This window comes from Ahaetulla prasina, chromosome 4 (assembly GCF_028640845.1).
Source record: "Ahaetulla prasina isolate Xishuangbanna chromosome 4, ASM2864084v1, whole genome shotgun sequence".
Classification (NCBI taxonomy): domain Eukaryota; kingdom Metazoa; phylum Chordata; class Lepidosauria; order Squamata; family Colubridae; genus Ahaetulla; species Ahaetulla prasina.
The window spans coordinates 113684595-113703031 of NC_080542.1; the positions used below are offsets into that span (position 1 = coordinate 113684595).

The 18437-nt window shown below is 41.9% G+C and overlaps 1 protein-coding gene across 3 annotated transcripts in view; it reads right to left on the reverse strand.

The window, feature by feature from the left end:
* The window catches only part of UMAD1 (UBAP1-MVB12-associated (UMA) domain containing 1), a 140391-nt gene that overhangs the window by 63744 nt on the left and 58210 nt on the right, over positions 1-18437 (reverse strand). For 2 of the 3 annotated variants that reach the window (XM_058182197.1, XM_058182198.1), the window contains exon 4: positions 12589-12800. In XM_058182197.1, the coding sequence (XP_058038180.1) occupies positions 12589-12800 (212 nt within the window). Of the gene's footprint in view, positions 1-10967; positions 12801-18437 lie in introns of those variants that run through there. The other variant, XM_058182196.1, reaches the window with a different exon arrangement.

The window sequence follows — 18437 nt, forward strand, 5'->3', positions numbered from 1 at the left end:
CTGGTGCCAAGGACGACCTCTGGTGGTGAAAAGGAACCAGTGAAACCAACTGCTAAGGCACGAAAGCCGGCAAAAGTGGCGTCCGTTATCAAGACTAGGCGTTGGGGTTCCCTGAACTCTCTGCCTTTTGACAGGGCTGGGGAGATCCACCATAGAAGGGAACGCCTGACCTGTTCTGGAAGTTGGACGAGTATTCGTGACGTAGCCGTGTGTGCCTTTTGATAGGGGAGTAGAAACCACTGCAATGTCCTGCAATGGAGACGAGCCCAAGGTACAATGCCGATGCAGGAGACCAGTTTCCCCAAGAGTTGGGAAAGGGTCTTTAAGGGAATTAGACGTCTTTTGGTCACTCCTCTGACTAGATTCTGTAAATTGGAGAGACGCTCCTGTGATAGATACACCCGGCCCTCGATTGTGTCTATGATGGCCCCTAAGTGTTGGATTCGATTCGTAGGATGTAAGTGACTTTTGGCCTTGTTGATCGAGAAACCGTGGGCTTCGAGAACCTGAATGGTTGTGGACAAATCCGCTGCTGCCAGGGTCTCTGTCCAAGATTGGATAAGGAGATCGTCCAGATAAGCTTGGATTCTGATTGGAATAGCCCGGAGATGAGCTGTGAGGGCGGCCATTAGTTTTGAGAAGACCCTGGGGGCCGAAGAGAGCCTGAATGGGAGGGCACAATATTGGTAATGGAGACCCCCGTGGCAGAAGCGGAGGAATCGCCTGTGAGCCAGAAGAATAGGGACGTGTAAGTATGCTTCCGTCAGGTCCACTGACGTGAGGAAGTCTCCCTCCCTGATGCTCTCCAAGATGGACTGGAGTGACTGCATCTTGAACCGCCTGTAGACTATGTGGCGGTTCAGAGCCTTCAGGTCGAGGATTGCTCTCCATCCCCCCGAGGACTTTGGGACTATGAACAGTCGGGAGTAAAACCCCTGACCGTGCTGGTCTCGTGGCACCGGTTGGATGGCCTGAATTGAGAGAAGATGTTTTATGGCCGATGCCACGAGAAGCCGTTTCGTCGGGTTGCAAGATAACGGGCACCTGACGAAATGACCCGGAGGGGTGGAGAGGAATTCCAGGGAGAGACCCAACCTGATTGTCTCCCTGACCCAGGAGTCCGTGGTGGACTCCTCCCATTGGCTGGCGAAGAGCGCCAGTCTGCCCCCAATGGGAGGGACAAGCGAGTAGTCAATGTGAGTGTCTGAAAGGACGACCTCTCCCCCCCCGAAAGGGCCGCTTGAAGGAACTCCTCTGAACCTGACTTCCCTGTCTGTCCTGTCTATCCTGTCTACCCTGTCTGGGGGAGAAGGGTCTTTGGGTTCTGGAATTTCCAAGGTTAGAATCAGCCGCCCTGAAGGGACGAAAATATGGGGTGGGTCTGGAGTCTGAACGGCGGGACATGCTTGGAAGGATCTTGCGCTTGTCCTTGGTCTCTATAAGTAAAGGATCCAAGGCTGCTCCAAAGAGTGAGGTCCCCGAATAAGGGGCTGAGGCCAACCGCCATTTGTTTTTGGCGTCAGCTTGCCAGCGCCTGAGCCAGAGAAGGCGGCGTGAGGATATTGTGGAACCAATCGATTTAGCAGCAAATCAAGAAGCGTTTAGGGTGGCATCAGCTGAGTATTCGATGGCTGCTATAATCTTGTTTAGGTCCTGGTGTGACCGGGAGTCAGTGACTGGTAAACGATCACGCAACTGTTTTAACCATAAAAGGGCAGCCTGATTAAAGAAAGAGGCCGAGGAAGAGGCCCTAACGGCACAGGCTGCAGCCTGATGACTTTTAACCAGGGTTTGCTCGGCACGCTTATCTTCCGGGCGAAGGGTTTCCTCTGGAGGTCCTGTGACCACAGATGGTCCTGCTAATGCAACTACTGGGGCATCAACTGTGGGGATTTGCAGTAATTTAAGGAAGTTAGGTTCCAAATTATACAAGCGACGGTCCAAGGCATTAGGATTAGGACCAGCTATAGGAGTGTTCCACTACCTATCGACTACCTCCACAAAGAGTTTGGGGGCAGGCACCTCTTCTGACTCAACCACCGGAACTGAAAACAAGTCCATGGGTGGATCAGTGGTCTCCGAGGTGGGGGTTGGGGCCAGTCGGGCCACTCCCAGCCGGGTAGTGACCTTGGTCTTGTGTAACAAGGACCAAAATAGTTGTGGGTTGAAGAGACCCACAAAGGAGGGTTGGTCTGGGATCAAATCCTCATCCTCAGAGAGGTTCTCATCCCTGAGGTCCCCTTCATCCACCAGTGAGGCCTGAGATGGAGAATGAGCCTGGAAATCTTCCGCTTGAGCTGTGGAGTAGTCCTGCACCAAATCGTGACTAGTTTGGGATGCTGCATATTCTGAAACCCATGAATGGGTTCTTGCCTGCCTGGAAGCAGTAATACCCTTCTGAACAGCAGCTGCAATCATTTCTGCCATAACTGCAGGGTCATTAGACACTGGGGTAGCTTCCTGGTGACTTCCAGGCCCCCTGGGAATTGTGGCTCTAGAAGAAACTTCTACTGACTCCAGTACTGGCGGGGCTGCAGGTAAAACATCCATTTCGGATAGAGAAATAGGACAGAATAAATCAGAAGTGGGCAGAGGTTGGGATGAGGCTACAGACATATCAGGTGATAAGGAAGTTAATGGAACCCCAGGAGTCTGCACAGGAGACTGAACTGGTAAGGAGGTGGATTGCTGTTCCTGTATAATATCAGTAGATTCCCTCACTGCCCTTGCAAAGGCCCGATCCATAGCCTTTTGGCGTTGTAGGGCCTTCTTTTCAGAAGTCTTAGAAATAGCCTTTTGGGGCTTGGAAATGAAGGATTGAGGTGTCTCTGACCTTGTGGGTGCATGAGAGCTCGAAGAACTAGGCCCTGGAATTGGACTAGTCTGATGTTGCTTCCTTTTACTAGGCCGGACTGGAGGAACGGCGGCCATCTTGAAAGGCTTAACTGATAGTTAGGCCTCAAACCCCACGTGGACAAGGCCTGGATGAGAAGCCTATGAGCCTCTAGAGGCCCAAGCCAAAGCCTAATACAATTATAACCTAGGACAAATTACAAAATAAATTACCATTTAAATAAAATTACAGTGGGTAAAAGGTCCCATTCTCTATGTATCCCTAGGGCCTACTAGGTGATAGAGTATTTTGCCACGTGGCTACTAAGAACCGGAGGTGGCTAAGAAGGGAAATCGTACTCACAGACTGAAGGCCTCAATGGGCAGCAGGAGAGCCAGTCAAAGATCGATGTAGAGGCTCTGCTGAGTCACCAGAGCGATCGGGAACGAAACCCGGGAGCGCCCACGAAGATTCGGCGACTGGAAAATAGGTCCATCAATGGCCTGATTATAAACGCCCCAGAGCTCAGGCAGGGGCTGGCTGGCCGGCCTAGACCCTTTTTTGGGTAGGCCAGGGCGATCGGGAAGAACCCGGGAGCGCCCAAAGGTTGCTTTAATTAAAGCCGCCACGCGGCTGTGTGTTAAATTCGGCAGCCGCCGAATTTGCCAGCCACGGGGAGGCGTAATTAAGTCCTATCAGCCTCCCCGCTCTTCCAGCAGCTTCTTATGCTGTCCCCAGCGGTATCGGACTGAATCGCCCTTCTCGCTGGGGAGGGGGAGCGCTCACCTACAATGGGAGCCTCAACCCCGATACCAGCAGCTGCAAAGGAATTAAATAGGGCTGAATCGCCCTCCTATTTAAGAAATAAATGCTTACTTTCCGGTGAAATCAAAAGGGAAGCAGCTCAGAAGTGCGTCTGTTCCCAATCAGATCGAGTCTGAAAGCTGGAAGGCACCAGGAGGAGAGGTGCTTTTCAACTAGCAGACTCGATCCCATTGGATACAGACCGAGTCACTCCCATGCCTGGCTGCTGGTCCCGCCCTGCTGGAGAAAAAAAGAGATTAAGATACAATAGCTGGGCATTGTTAGGGTTAAGAAGCAGTGGGCTCTGGAAACCAGGGTGCCAGAAAAACTCTAAAAGTTTCTATAATAAAAGGGTGCTCAATACGGCTATTAAGTATGATGAAAATCAGTGCCCAGTTTTTAATGCCTTTCTCCTGTGTTATCAGCGGGACTTCCAATTATGGGAAATCTTATTTTATAAAGCAAATGTTAGAACACGATGAACATTTATTATCTGAAATGCCTCAAAACATTATATGGTTTTATAACTGTTGGCAACCTCTTTACAATGAATTGCTTAATAAATTTGCTAATATTAAGTTTATCGAAGGTCTTCCCGCCTCTTTTTAAGATACTGACTTGTTTCCTCCAAATCAAACCAATTTAGCGGTGGTGGATGATCTCATGGCTGCAGCGGGTGAAAGCGAACAAATAGAGAAACCTTTTACACAGTATGTCCATCACAAAAACCTTAGCATTATTCTCATATTTCAAAACCTCTTTTTTCAAAGTAAGAAAATGAGAACAATAACTGAATGCAAAATATTTGGTGTTATTCCAACGTCCCCGTAATCAGATGCAAATAGTCACACTGGCACGACTAATGTACCCTTCTAACACTCGTACTTTTTATAAGTATTCCAAGATGCCACTAGCAAATCCCATGGTTCTCTTTTAGTTGATCTCGCAGCTGCTACTCCAGAAACATTTAGGTTGAGAACAGGCATCTTTCCTCCTTATTGGCCAGTAGTTTACACTATAAAAAAGAAGGGTAAAAAGTAATCGTTTTAACGGAGGGGATCTCAGTTTATCCAGGATGTCAGAGAAGGTGCGCAGGAATTGAGATGTTTTAAAAATCTTAGTAAAGGCCGAACCAAAACAGAGGAAGGCCATCTTATGCAATGCTAATAATGACCTGGTGGGGGCCATAGCCGCAATAGCTCTGAACAGTTTAAAAAGTGATCTGCCTTTGAAGCCTTCACAATACCGAAATTTAAAGTGAAAGAAAGACTGTATTAAAAAGTTAAGCGATAGTAAGCTCTCTCTGAAAAAGAAGAAACAGGTTATTCTTCAGTCAGGTGGTTTTATAGGTCCATTACTAGGGGCCGCCATACCATTGCTGTCTAATCTACTAATCTGGTAAACATGGAGCATGTGGAGAAAATGTATTTGGTGTCAAGGCACTAGATGGAGCAGCTACATGGGCGGGTGCCTACTATGGGAGCTACAGCCACTAACCAGTTGGATGACGAGATGCGGACCTTTCTTCAGAGACCTGATTTGCATGAGGATGACAAGATTAAGCTCTACAATTCTGTACTGTAGAGGTATCTAAGACTGACCAGACAAAATGAGTCTGAAAAGTACAGATTGAATCTCATTTATCTATCAGAAGAACCTCACACTCCTCCAGCATTATCAGAACAGCAGCCACCACCAAAGACGCAGGATACAGCGATGGATGAGATCGTAAGGGGTGTGAGCACCCATTACATGAAAAACGCGGAACTTTTGCTGTACAAAATGAAACAGCATCAGGACGTCTCAACCTGGGATGATCACAGCACCTTTTTATACAAAGGTGTCCCTATTCCCGGTACTAATATTTTAGACTTGGTGAAAGGAGCCTCACAACACCGAGCCCCTACTGAGAAGCGGAAACCTAAAGGCTGGGATAACTTTATGAATGCTATGGCTGAGGTAAATGTTCCAACCTCTGTATTGGGGTCTACAGTTGTTAAAGAACAAGTAGAAAAGCTGAAAGGTTCTCTGATTGTTAAAGATGAAACTGCTACTGGCCCCATCTCTGCTATGACAACCCTTTTTGGGGTTCAGAAGCCTCTGTTTACAGGCATCCCCTCTAGCCCCTGGACTTTAAATCCTAGAAGTAGACACAGAATTGGTAACTGGTTCAATTTGTAAAATGAATAAAAGCACAATGAAACAAGTAAAAACTTTTAAGTCTTTTTCTTTATTTTACAATAAGGCAGGCATGTCCGCATGCACTAGTGACGGCTACAGGTTCCGAGCCCCCTTCCCACCTTATACTTTTTACAGTTTTACCATTTGATCATTTTTAATATCGGTATTGGAGCACATCTTTAAAACATTTTCATAGTCCACTCCTTTAGTCTTGTTCAGTAGAAAAAAACGTGTAATGTTGCCACAGGTCACAGCCTCAAGATGTTGCAGTTGATGTTGGTGAAATGTGTACTTCTCAAATTGCTGCTCTAAAACATCACTATGGAACCAGGAAAGTCAGGGCTATCTGGCGGTCTTTCATAAGAATCAAAAATTTTGCCATATCGGGGAGGTGGAAAGTAGAGGGCCAGCCAGTGTTCACCAGGCAGAGTGTGAGGGTGGGTATTTACAATTAATCCAAAAGGCCTTTTGGAGATACATCTCTGGGGTAGCAGGTCACAAGAGTAGACCCCTAGAAATGCAGTATTTCCAGAAAACAAGTGGAGGAGTTGCAACATGTCCATACTCACATATAATCAAAAAGCAGATTCCTTGTGTGACTTATTTCAATAAGGTTTTCAAAGATTGCATAGAGAATCATGTTGACAGTGTTGGGGAAGGGCTGTGCAAATCTAATTTCGGCTCTGAAGTTGCCATTCCAGATCAAAGAATAGTGTTCTGAGCACCCCTGATCAGGACTCAAGTCAAAATTATTCAAAGTATACCCTCGGCTAAACTCATCCCGGTTGATTAACAGCGGTCTGTCTTTCATGCCTTTGCCTGTTGCTTGTACCATCTGCATGTACTCTCTCACAAAAAGGCCGTGCTCATAATCAGGCTAAAGAGACTTTGCAAAGATCTGCTCGCTGTCACAATGCAGGGTGCAAAAATTGACATTGCAGTGCTGAAAACTGAACGGGTTTCTTTCATAATCCCCACTAAAAGAAGCATTGTCCACAAAACCAATCACTAATTGTTTAAGTAGCTGCCCCAGAAATAGATTTTCCTGATTACATACAAGGCTACCTACAGGAATGTGTAAACCTTCATCCCCACTCGATCAATGGGGTATTTGGCATTGGAGGTGAGCAAAGTTTCTACATGACTAAGGTTCACTCCCGGGGCAACTTTTACACGTTTTACAAAGAAAGAAGCCGCCAGAAATTGCACTTTGTAATTCTCATTGCCATTTTTCATCACACAAAATTCATTTCTGCTCCTTGTGAGTTTGACTTTCACATCAATGCCATTAATTAGCAGTCTGTCTTGAAACAATAGATCGCTATGCAGAGGCCCAAGCAGGTCCCATTTACGACTACCAGCCATGTGTCTTGCTATCACTTTGAAGTCGGAGTTCCTTGTGGCTGTCAGTGGAGTACTTTCCATGAGGTCTGATTCATCTTTGTAAAAAATCCCAGCAGTACATTGGGTACCCAGCGCATCACCACCAAAGTTCAGAATCAATTCAATCACGGCCCGATAAGAATAGCAATGATGGCTCTGTGTAATGAGACGATCTCCCAAGGTAACATCCAGTTAGTTAAATAATGATGCTATGGGGTAGTTGGTCAGGGCCACCCTTGCCCCATCATCAATATCCATCCCATCAGACTTTACAATCTTGCAACCCACATACAGCAGGGTGTTGTTTAAATCCATGTAATGCTCACCATGCACCATGATAAAAAATTCCAGGGGAGCATTGGGTGTTAGCGCCGATAAAGGAGGGTCTCGATATAGGCACTGTTTTCAATACTGGTCTGTGTAGGTGCCAGTTGAAAAAGACTCCATTCTGATTTAACACATTCCTCTGAAGCAGAATGATTAAATGCCATCTTGTATAAGAATATGTCTTCCTTGTCACAGGGCTTCCTCTTCTGCACAAGCCTGCTCTTGATATGACAGGTTTTTTCCACAATTCTTCTCTTTTAAATGGAATAGGTGGGCCCGATGCATAATTCTTCCCGGCTACGACCAACCCTGATCCATACTTCCCCCTCTCAGCAATGCGGGATACAAGATGCCCCGCAATATCTCTGGCAATGTTTATGGCAGCCGTTTTGACATGCGGCTTAATGATTTCTAATCCTTGCCTCAAAAAAGGAATTGCTTTTCGAAAAAGCCCACAAAACAGACCCCCTAAACCTGTCCCATAATGGGGGCATCTCAGAATCCTGGAAGGCCGCCACCAACTTGTGCCCAGTATTAAGCTACATAGTCTTGATGGCTCCCATGCTCCTTGTTTACAGCCATTCTTTACTTTTCCGAGGCCTAAAATGAAGCTTGACAATCACCTTCCTGTAATAAAAATGCAGGTTTTTGTTCTGGTCAGTTTTAATTTCTATAGTAATGGTATTGATGTGATGGTATCGATGTGATGTTTGCTGACCGGTACATAATGTGGACAGTCATAGGTCATTGTGATGAAATCACTGTCTTGCCCACGCACAGGTACACATTGCAGTAATGGCACATAGAAGTCACCCACTATCTGGAGCTCTACAATATCTGTGTAAACATATAAGATGCTAGTATCTTAGATAAGAATGGTATCTCTTATCATGTTTATATCCAAAATCCGCTTCTGGTACAATATCAAAAATAAACCATTACTAAAGCTAAAAGACACTTCTCCCACACCCTTTAATATACCGTATTTTTCGGTGTATAAGATGCACCTTTTTACCACCAAAAAGAGGGCGAAAATCTGGGTGCGTCTTATATGCCGAATGTTGCATCAGCCATACCTGGTGGAGGGGGGAGGGAATTGGTGTGATGGTGGGAATGGTGGTAACGGCGACAATGGTGACAACTATGGCAACAGACAGCTGATTGACGGTATTCTGGGATCCAACCGCCAATCAGAAAAGTGAAAAGCAAACGGTTCTGGGAACAGTTTGCTATAAATTGAGCTGTTACCCTGCCGCTGCCTCAGATGTCCCTCAGCTGTAGAAACTGTCTGAGCCACCGCTGCCTGCCTGGAGAAACCGCTGCCACCCCGCCATCACCACCACTCGCCTTTAGGAGCCAAAGCCAGGCCCCCGCACCGCCAGCACTTGTCCGCCAAAGCCACCCCCCCACTATCGCTTCTTATCCGCCAAAGCCAGAGCCACACTCTCCCACTGTCGCCGCTTGCTGCCAAAGCCAGAGCCAGAGCCGAAGTTGCACCCCCCCCGTCGCCGCTTGTCCATCGAAGCCGGAGCCAAAGCCGTATAGTGGGACCGGAAGTGATGTCACAGAAGTGGGTGGGGCTACCAACTCAAGACAACAGTCATCCAAAGGGCATGGCATGGTGACATCACAAAAGGGGCGGAGCTAACTCCACTCTAAAAATGGTATGTACTCTTACTACTGACAGCTAACATCAAAAATGTCATCAAAAAAGCACAATGAAGAATATTCTTTCTGCGTCAACTCAGAAGGCTCAAATTGCCCAAGGAGCTGCTGATCCAGTTCTACAGAGGAATTAATGAGTTTGTCATTTGCACCTCTGTAACTGTCTGGTTTGGTTCTGCAACCCAACAAGACAGACACAGACTTCAGAGGATAATTAGAACTGCAGAAAAAACAATTGCTGCCAACCTGCCTTCCATTGAGGACCTGTATACTGCACGAATCAAAAAGAGGGCTGTGAAAATATTTACAGACCCCTCGCATCCTGGACATAAACTGTTTCAACTCCTACCCTCAAAATGACGCTATAGAGCACTACACATCAGAACACTAGGCACAAGAACAGTTTTTTCCCAAATGCCAGCACTCTGCTAAACAAATAATTCCCTCAACACTGTCGAACTCTTTACTAAATCTGCACTTGTTCTCATCACCCATCTCCTTCCACTTATGACTGTAACTTTGTTGCTTGTATCCTTATGATTTATACTACTGATATTGTTTCCTGATTGCTTATTTGTAGCCTATAACTATCATTAAGTCTTGTAAGTGTTGTAACTTGATGAAAGTATCTTTTCTTTTATGTACACTGAGAGCATAAGCACCAAGACAAATTCCTTGTGTGTCCAATCACACTTGGCTAATAAAAATTCTATTCTATTCTATTCTATTTTATCAAGTTTTACAAAAGATTTAACTGATTCATGAATAAATAAAATATACGAGCTGCAAAAGTCAAGCAATCTTTTAAAATCAGATTTAATTAGAAAAAATGATTGTAAATTTAGTAAATGATTTCAAATATTTTGCAGGATTTTTTAAAAGATATTACTGCATTTATTTTTATACATAGAATTTAAAAAGCTACATATTTTCCTTCTTGGTTTATTGGATCTCAAGGAAGGAGAAATAATAAAGATCTGTATGGTTTGGAATAAAGTTTACCACTTTTCTTAAGTCACAGACTCTTTGAAAATTTATTTATAGCTTGATTAATAATTATAATATTTTAATTTTGATAACGTTTAACTGAACGTTTTCTCTCTTAGCCATTCTTTCTTTTCTCCCTCTAAATGGCCCTCACTTTCTTCCTTTCTCCATACCAGAGAAAACACAAAATATCAGCTCTCTCTTGGAAAAATCAAGTGAATAAACTCATGTAAGAGTTATCAAACAGGAGATGCTGATCAAAACATATAGAATAGGACAGAACAAAATAGAATTCTTTATTGGCCAAGTGTGATTGGATACAAGAAATATTTTGTGATATATATTTTACCTTATTTCACGCTTCCTATTTTCTGTTAAACTATATGCTTGTTTAGGATACAAAAGGGCAACCATAATATTTTGCATATATTGAGATCATTAGGAACCATGTATGATTAGCAAACTTTGATACAATATATTTTTTTCAATGAACTGGTGATTTTAATGTATAACTATAATGTACATGCTTGTGGAAATTTATTCTCTTGCATAATTATATTTGTTAATTTATCAAAGATTCTTTTTGGAGTCAATCTGATTCTTCACTGTATATTTTAAGAGATTAATAATTGAAAAAACTTTACAAAAATAAATATTGGTAATTAATTTGGAATACAGATCTGGAGTTTCCAATTCTTTCAAGGTAATAATCTCAGATCTTTAAAAATGAATAAGTTTCTTATAAATATAAGGAGATTAATTTGTAAAAATGTCTTTTTAGATTCCTAAATAAATATTTAAAGAGTGTCTATTTTTTTAATATCAGGAATACAACAAATTTATGATATGAGTGATTTAGCCATGTCCCATACAGGTAGAAAAGTCTTATCTTCGTAAATATGATTTAGCAAAAAGGATTTACAATTTCAATGTGTTGTTAAATTATATTCTAAAAAATTGAATCTGTCTATTAGTGAAGAATATTGGGCTATAAAGCCTGGATTATTGCAGAAAGATTCATATGCCTGCTTGGAAAGAATATTATATACCTGATACTAAAGGCTAGCTTGAAAAAATGTTTACATTCTTAGCTTCTTTATCATACAATAGAAATACTGGACAATATGATTCTGCTTAAGACTTAATTTGTTATTTAAAATATGATTATATTTTACACAATATTATCTACCTTTTACGTCTTGTATATTTTTCTTCATTGCTTTTAACGCAATGAAGAAAATAAGATAACAGAAGGAGATGAAGATCGAGAAGGGTAGCATACAGTATTTCATGAAAAGCTATACTGATTATTTTAAATATTCATTGTTATTTTACTGGTGTAAATAAATTTATAAACATGCATATGTATATTATGTGCTCATCTGCATATACACCTAGGCACCCATCATATGTACACAGACGGACAGACTGACATAATGTATAGTATATTAATATATCCCAACTAGTAGTTACAACAAAAACTTGCAATACAAAAACTGAACATAGAATTCTAGAATACAGAATACAAATAGCTAACCAAAAACTACAGCTTCAAGAAATATGAATCAAACTCCAAAGCCAACCTCATATATTTGATATCAATTCATTCTGCACTGATGTATAAATTTAAATTTTAAAATTTTGTTGTGATTTCCTCAACAAAAGGTAATATATTAAAATTAACTAATTTATTAATATCATAGTATAAGTTGATTATTTGTAAATTATAATATAACATTTATTTTCCTATGATTCAGCAAAGACTAAGTTAATATCAATATCTGGAAGTTTCTATGATTATTTTCTGAGTACAGATTATAACCTATTTACTGAAATTGAGTTGTAATGTTTGGCTTAGCTCAGGAGTCAGCAACCTGCGGCTTTGGAGCCACATGTGGCTCTTTCACCCCTCTGCTGCAGCTCCCTGTCACTCAAAATATGTGTCACAATGTGCCAATGTACGACACCCGCAGGCATGCAATTTATCGAGCTTTTCAACCTCTGGTAGGCCAAACCATGGATAAATCCAAGAAAATAAAAGTTTCAGACAGAAGGTTTAATTCAACTACATATGCTAATTTTGTGGCCGCTTAAGAAATAGTTAGGCACGAGAAGGGTTTTGTGGCTCCTGGTGTTTTCTTTTCTGTGGAAAACAGGTCCAAATGGCTCTTGAAGTGTTTAAGATTGCAGACCCCTGGCTTAGCTGTTCTTACAGCTTAGCTGTTCTAACAGACCATTACCATCTTAAAATGGTAATGGTCTGTCAGACTAGTGGTAGATACAAACAACTGATTTACATAACAGACGGTACTAGCATAATTTGCTTCAAATGATTTAGGTATATTTTATACTAAGTAACCCAAGTTTAAGACTCACATAGTACTGAATTTTCAAGTGTAAAATCATACCAAAATCGTGCTAAATTGTCATTAAGATCACAGGAGATCAATTGTCTTGAGAAATCATTACAGGTATTCTGTACTGCCAAAATATGCGGTGCAAGAGCAAAAGGTACATCACTTGGAAATTCCAACACAGAACTGCTTTCCATATTTTGACTTTTCTTTGCCTCCAGTTCAATGTCTGCTTCAGTCAACTTTGATTGGTTTTCTAAATTTGCCTAAGAAAATGGAAGAAAGAAAAAAAGATTTGCATTGAAACATTTCCCAAGTTCTCTTGTCTAGAATTTTATTTCACAATGGCTAACCAGATACTTATGAGAAGACCACAAACAGGACATGAATGCTTCATGTTTATATTTTGTGATAAATAGCACTGAAAGGTCTATAACATTTACATAATAATAATATATATAGCATCATAATTAGTAATTGGTAACTATATCTCCCATTAACTTTTCTATTCTCCTCTAAAATAAACTTTGAAATTTTTACAGTAGTTTTTTATAGAATGAAATAAAATAAGAATGTTCATAAACATGCAGTAGAGCAAATATTAAATACTGATATATATCCACTTCACTTAAAGATTGAACACATTCTATGAGTATTGAGGAAAAACACCAGAGAACAGTATACCTGAGGAAAAAAACAGAATACATCAGTTAAAAAGCAAATTTTCACTGATATTTAAAGTGATACTATTGTTATATTGCTTTTAAGATCATCTAAACAGAACCATCATTTTAAGAAGATTCTGATTTATAGATAAAGAATATTTAAAGATTCCTGATAAAATATGATTCAATTCTATGCTGGCATTAAAGCACATTTATAAAGGTTTTTCCAAATGGCAGTTTTTAAAGCTAGTAACAGATTCCTGAGCCTGGAGGTTCTCTGGGAATATCTTTTTTTTTTTTTGGTTCAGGGAGCATATAGTTGCCTTCTGTGAACAATGAACATTTTGGTGAATAGAATGAAGTAGAGTAGAATAATCAGTGGCTTATTTTTCACTTTCAATTAGTGATTAGAAACTTGGTCATGGCAGTTCAACAGGATTGGAGAGTATGAGGACTAATGTCTGAAGTTAGGGGAGAGAAAATAGAAGTTGAAAGACAGGAATAATAAGAATAAGTTGTTTGAAATAAGAGGATAAGAAATTTTTGAGAGGTAGACTGAAGGAAAGGAACTGGAAGTGGCAAGATTGTTCCTTTATTTTAAAAAAAATAGTATTATTACATGCCAGGAAACAATTTAAAATATGAATGTCTTTGAATTCAAATTAATCATGATAATGGTTTGTTTCATAATCAGTTAACAAATAACATAAATACTTTTTCTAGGCATATAAAAGTGCTTCTAAGGAGGAACTGCAGGATCAGGCAAGCAGATATATTTTGTCAAAGACTTGTTATTAACTACTTGATAATATGTTTGACCCAATTATTGTGGAAATACTTTCTACACTAGATAAAATGTTAAATTTAACATTAAAAAATAAATATCCTTTGAGTCAAGTTTGATTCTTATGATATGGGACCATTCTTAATTTTAAAAATATTTTACTGTCATTTAATAGTTACATAAATTAAGAATAGTGTCTCTGATAATTTTATTTAAGCAACTAGTTTTCTTTTGTAAAATGTTTAATGTGTGATGGACAGTTTATCATATAACTGGAACCCTAATCTCACAATTTCTGAGAAGGTTTAGCATGCCTATTGTCCTAATAAACAGAAGAATACTCTATGTCTATGCACTTGTGTCTATAAATATTCTTGTACTATATTGACTGAAAAATATTATTCAGGCATTGTTTGTTTAAATCTATTCCTTCTATATTTCCTATAGTATAAATACAATAAAATAATATTTTGACTTGAATGTTGAATTTTGAACTGGTAATAAGTTCATGTCAATCATGAATAATTTAAATCCATTTTATTTATTAAATTTAATCAGTTTAAATAATATATATTATTTCTAGAACTAGAAATTACAATTAATTGGATATGGTCGTTAAAAGCCCTTGATTAGAAATCAGAAGATTTTGAATTCTAATCCTGCTTTATATGTTTATTTTATATTTATGTAAATCATTTTCACAAAAATGACTCTAGGCTTTACTTGGATAGAAGCATAAAAATGAAGGCACAAAAAGAAAACATAACAAACATCCTAAGCAGAAAAACAAAATAACAGAGACCAACTACTGCATATTTTATTGAAGATCTTTCGTTTTGGGAAAGGCTCATCTGATGTTCTTGTCCAATGTCCAGGAAAAGAACCAGGTTTTGAGAGCCTTTTAGAGAGTTAACAGGGTCAGGCCATTTGAATGTCAGGTGCAGTGGTGGGTTGCTACCAGTTCAGATCGGTTCCTAAGAACCGTTGGCAAAAATCTGGCCAAGTTCGCAGAACCGGTAACGATACCTAGCTGGCCATGTCCCCGAACCGGTTCCCTTGGCTGAAGAGGTTATAAAAAAATCCTTTTAAGAGATTCTGGGCTGCATCAGGCAACTTCAGCTAGGATCATCAGAGGAGCCTTTCAAAATCTTTTTTTCATCTGGCGATCCCAGATGAGTTTCCTGATCATCACAGGCTTTTAAAATCACTTTTTTACAACCTCTTACAACAGTCCCCACCCATGCCCACCCAATCGCTCCCTCCCCCACTTAATTAATTACTGCTCCTTTCAGACTCGCAAAGCCAGCTTCTGCAATCAGTTGCATCAGCTAGCAACTGAATCTGCCTGCCTGCAATCCATCTCCTTGGTGAGCAACTCAATCTGCCTGTCTCAATTGGGTAAGTAAACTATTAAAAAATAGTTAATTGGGATTTTTTATAGGAGTTAAGTTTTTAGATAGCAATTAAAAGTTAAGGAAGTGCTGTCCGGTGTCTGGAAACCGTACGAGTCTGGATGGGGACAAACAGGCTCAAGCTCAATCCCTCCAAGACGGAGTGGCTGTGGATGCCGGCACCCCGGTACAGTCAGCTGCAGCTGGCTGTTGGGGGCGAATCACTGGCCCCAGTGGAAAGGGTGCGCAACTTGGGCGTTCTCCTGGATGGGCAGTTGTCTTTTGAAGATCACCTGACAACCGTCTCCAGGAGAGCTTTTTATCAGGTTCGCCTGGTTCGCCAGTTGCGCCCCTTCCTCGACCGGGATGCCTTATGCACGGTCACTCATGCTCTGGTTACCTCTTGCTTGGATTACTACAATGTTCTCTACATGGGGCTCCCCTTGAAGAGCACCCGGAGGCTGCAGTTGGTTCAGAATGCAGCTGCGCGGGTGATAGAGGGAGCCGCACGTGGCTCCCATGTAACACCACTCCTGCGCAGACTGCACTGGCTACCTGTGGTCTTTCGGGTGCACTTCAAGGTTTTGGTAACTACCTTTAAAGCGCTCCATGGCTTAGGGCCAGAGTACTTACGGGACCACCTGCTGTTACTGAATGCCTCCCACCGACCTGTACGCTCGCACAGAGAGGGACTCCTCAGGGTGCCGTCCGCCAAGCAATGTTGGCTGGCGGCCCCCAGGGGAAGGGCCTTCTCTGTGGGGGCTCCCACCCTTTGGAACGAACTTCCCCCTGGACTTCGTCAACTGCCGGACCTTGGGACCTTCTGCCACGAGCTGAAGACCTATCTGTTTATTCGCGCAGGACTGGCATAGGATTTTAATAGTTTTAATATTTGATATAATTTTATAAATTTTATGGGGTTTTATCATTTTAATGTTTTAATTCAGCCATATGTCTAATAAGTTTTTTAATTTATGTTTTATTTGTATATTGTTGTCGTTTTTATCTTGGCTGTAAACCGCCCTGAGTCCTTCGGGAGAAAGGCGGTATAAAAATCCAATAAATAAATAAATAAAGGAAGTTTTAAATTTAGCTGCTTTTATCTAAAACAAGGGGCTCCAACCTTAGTAACTTTAAGGCTTGTAGACTTCAACTCCCAGAGTTCCTCAGCCAGCTTTCCTGGCTGAGGAACTCTGGGAGTTGAAGTCCAAGCCTTAAAGTTACTAAGGTTGAGACAATCTAAAAATATAAAGAAAATAAAATAATAAAATAAAATATTTGTGCAGTTTTCTGAGATTTGGTGTGTTTCTGTAGTGTTTCACTCTAACTACACAAACACATAAAATCTCACAAAGCTGTATGTCGCATTTTGTGTGTGTGTGTATGTGTGTGTGTGAGCTGTGTTGTGGTGTGTGTGTGTGTAAAGTGTGAAAGTTGGTTTTTGAGCTTTTTGTGGCTGTGTGAAGTTCCTGCTTGTTGCAGGAGCCATTTTGGGTGAAGTGCAGCTGCTTTTACATTGTGTGCGTCAATTGTGTTGTGTTGTGATGTGTGCATGTGTAAAGTGTGAAAGTTGATTTTTGAGCTTTTTGTGACTGTGTGAGGTTCCTCGCTGTTGCAGGGGCCATTTGGGGTGAAGTGCAGCTGCTTTTAAATTGTGTGTGAGTCAGTCGTGTTGTGTTGTGTGGGTGTAAAGTGTGAAAGTTGGTTTTTGATACCTCTTATTGTTTTGTATACTTTATGTTTATTATTTATTATTATTGGCCACGCCACCCAGTCACATGACTGCCAAACCACTCTCACCCAGTCACATGACTGCCAAGCCATGCCCAGTGTCACATGACCATCAAGCTACACCTACAAAATTTATTTATTTATTTATTTTATTTGATTTTTATACCGCCCTTCTCCCGAAGGACTCAGGGCAGTGTACAGGCAGAAGTAAAAAAGACAATACAATGTACAATTTAAAATGTAAATTAAAAAACTTAATTATAATTAGCCCGAAACTTTAAAATATATAAAAAACTAAAATCCCATTTAAAATTGATATTAAAAATTTAAGAAATTTAAAAGACCGATAAAATTTAAGCCAGCCCCGCGCGAATGAAAAGATATGTCTTCAGTTCGCGGCGGAAGGTCCGAAGGTCAGGTATTTGGCGTAAACCCGGGGGAAGCTCGTTCCAGAGTGTGGGAGCCCCCACAGAGAAGGACCTTCCCCTGGGGGCCGCCAGCCGGCATTGCTTGGCGGACGGCACCCTGAGAAGTCCCTCTCTGTGAGAGCGTACGGGTCGGTGGGAGGCATGAGGTAACAGCAGGCGGTCCCGTAAGTACCCAGGCCCTAACCCATGGAGCGCTTTAAAGGTCGTAACCAAAACCTTAAAGTGCACTCGAAAGGCCACAGGTAGCCAGTGCAGTCTGCACAGGAGCGGTGTTACGTGGGAGCTACGAGTAGCTCCCTCTATCACCCGCGCAGCTGCATTCTGGACTAACTGAAGCCTCCAAGTGCACCTCAAGGGGAGCCCCATGTAGAGAGCATTACAATAATCCAAGCGAGAGGTAGCAGCGCGTGAGTGACTGTGCACAAGGCATCCCGATCAAGGAAGGCGCAACTGCGAACCAGGCGAACCTGGTGGAAGGCCCTCCTGGAGACGGCCGTCAAATGATCTTCAAACGACAGCCGTTCATCCAGGAGGACACCTAAGTTGCGCACCCTATCCTTTGGGACCAGTAACTCGCCTCCAACAGTCAGCTGCGGCTGCAGCTGACTGAATCGGGATGCCGGCATCCACAGCCACTCCGTCTTGGAGGGATTAAGCTTGAGCCTGTTTCTCCCCATCCAGACCCGTACGGCTTCCAAACACCGGGACAGCACTTCAACAACTTCATTGGGGTGGTCCGGGGTGGAAAAGTACAGCTTGGTGTCATCAGCGTACTGCTGGTATCTCACCCCGAAGCCACTGATGATCTCACCCAACGGCTTCATATAGATGTTGAACAGAAGGGGCGAGAGAATCGACCCCTGCGGCACCCCACAAGTGAGGCACCTCGCGGTCGACCTCTGCC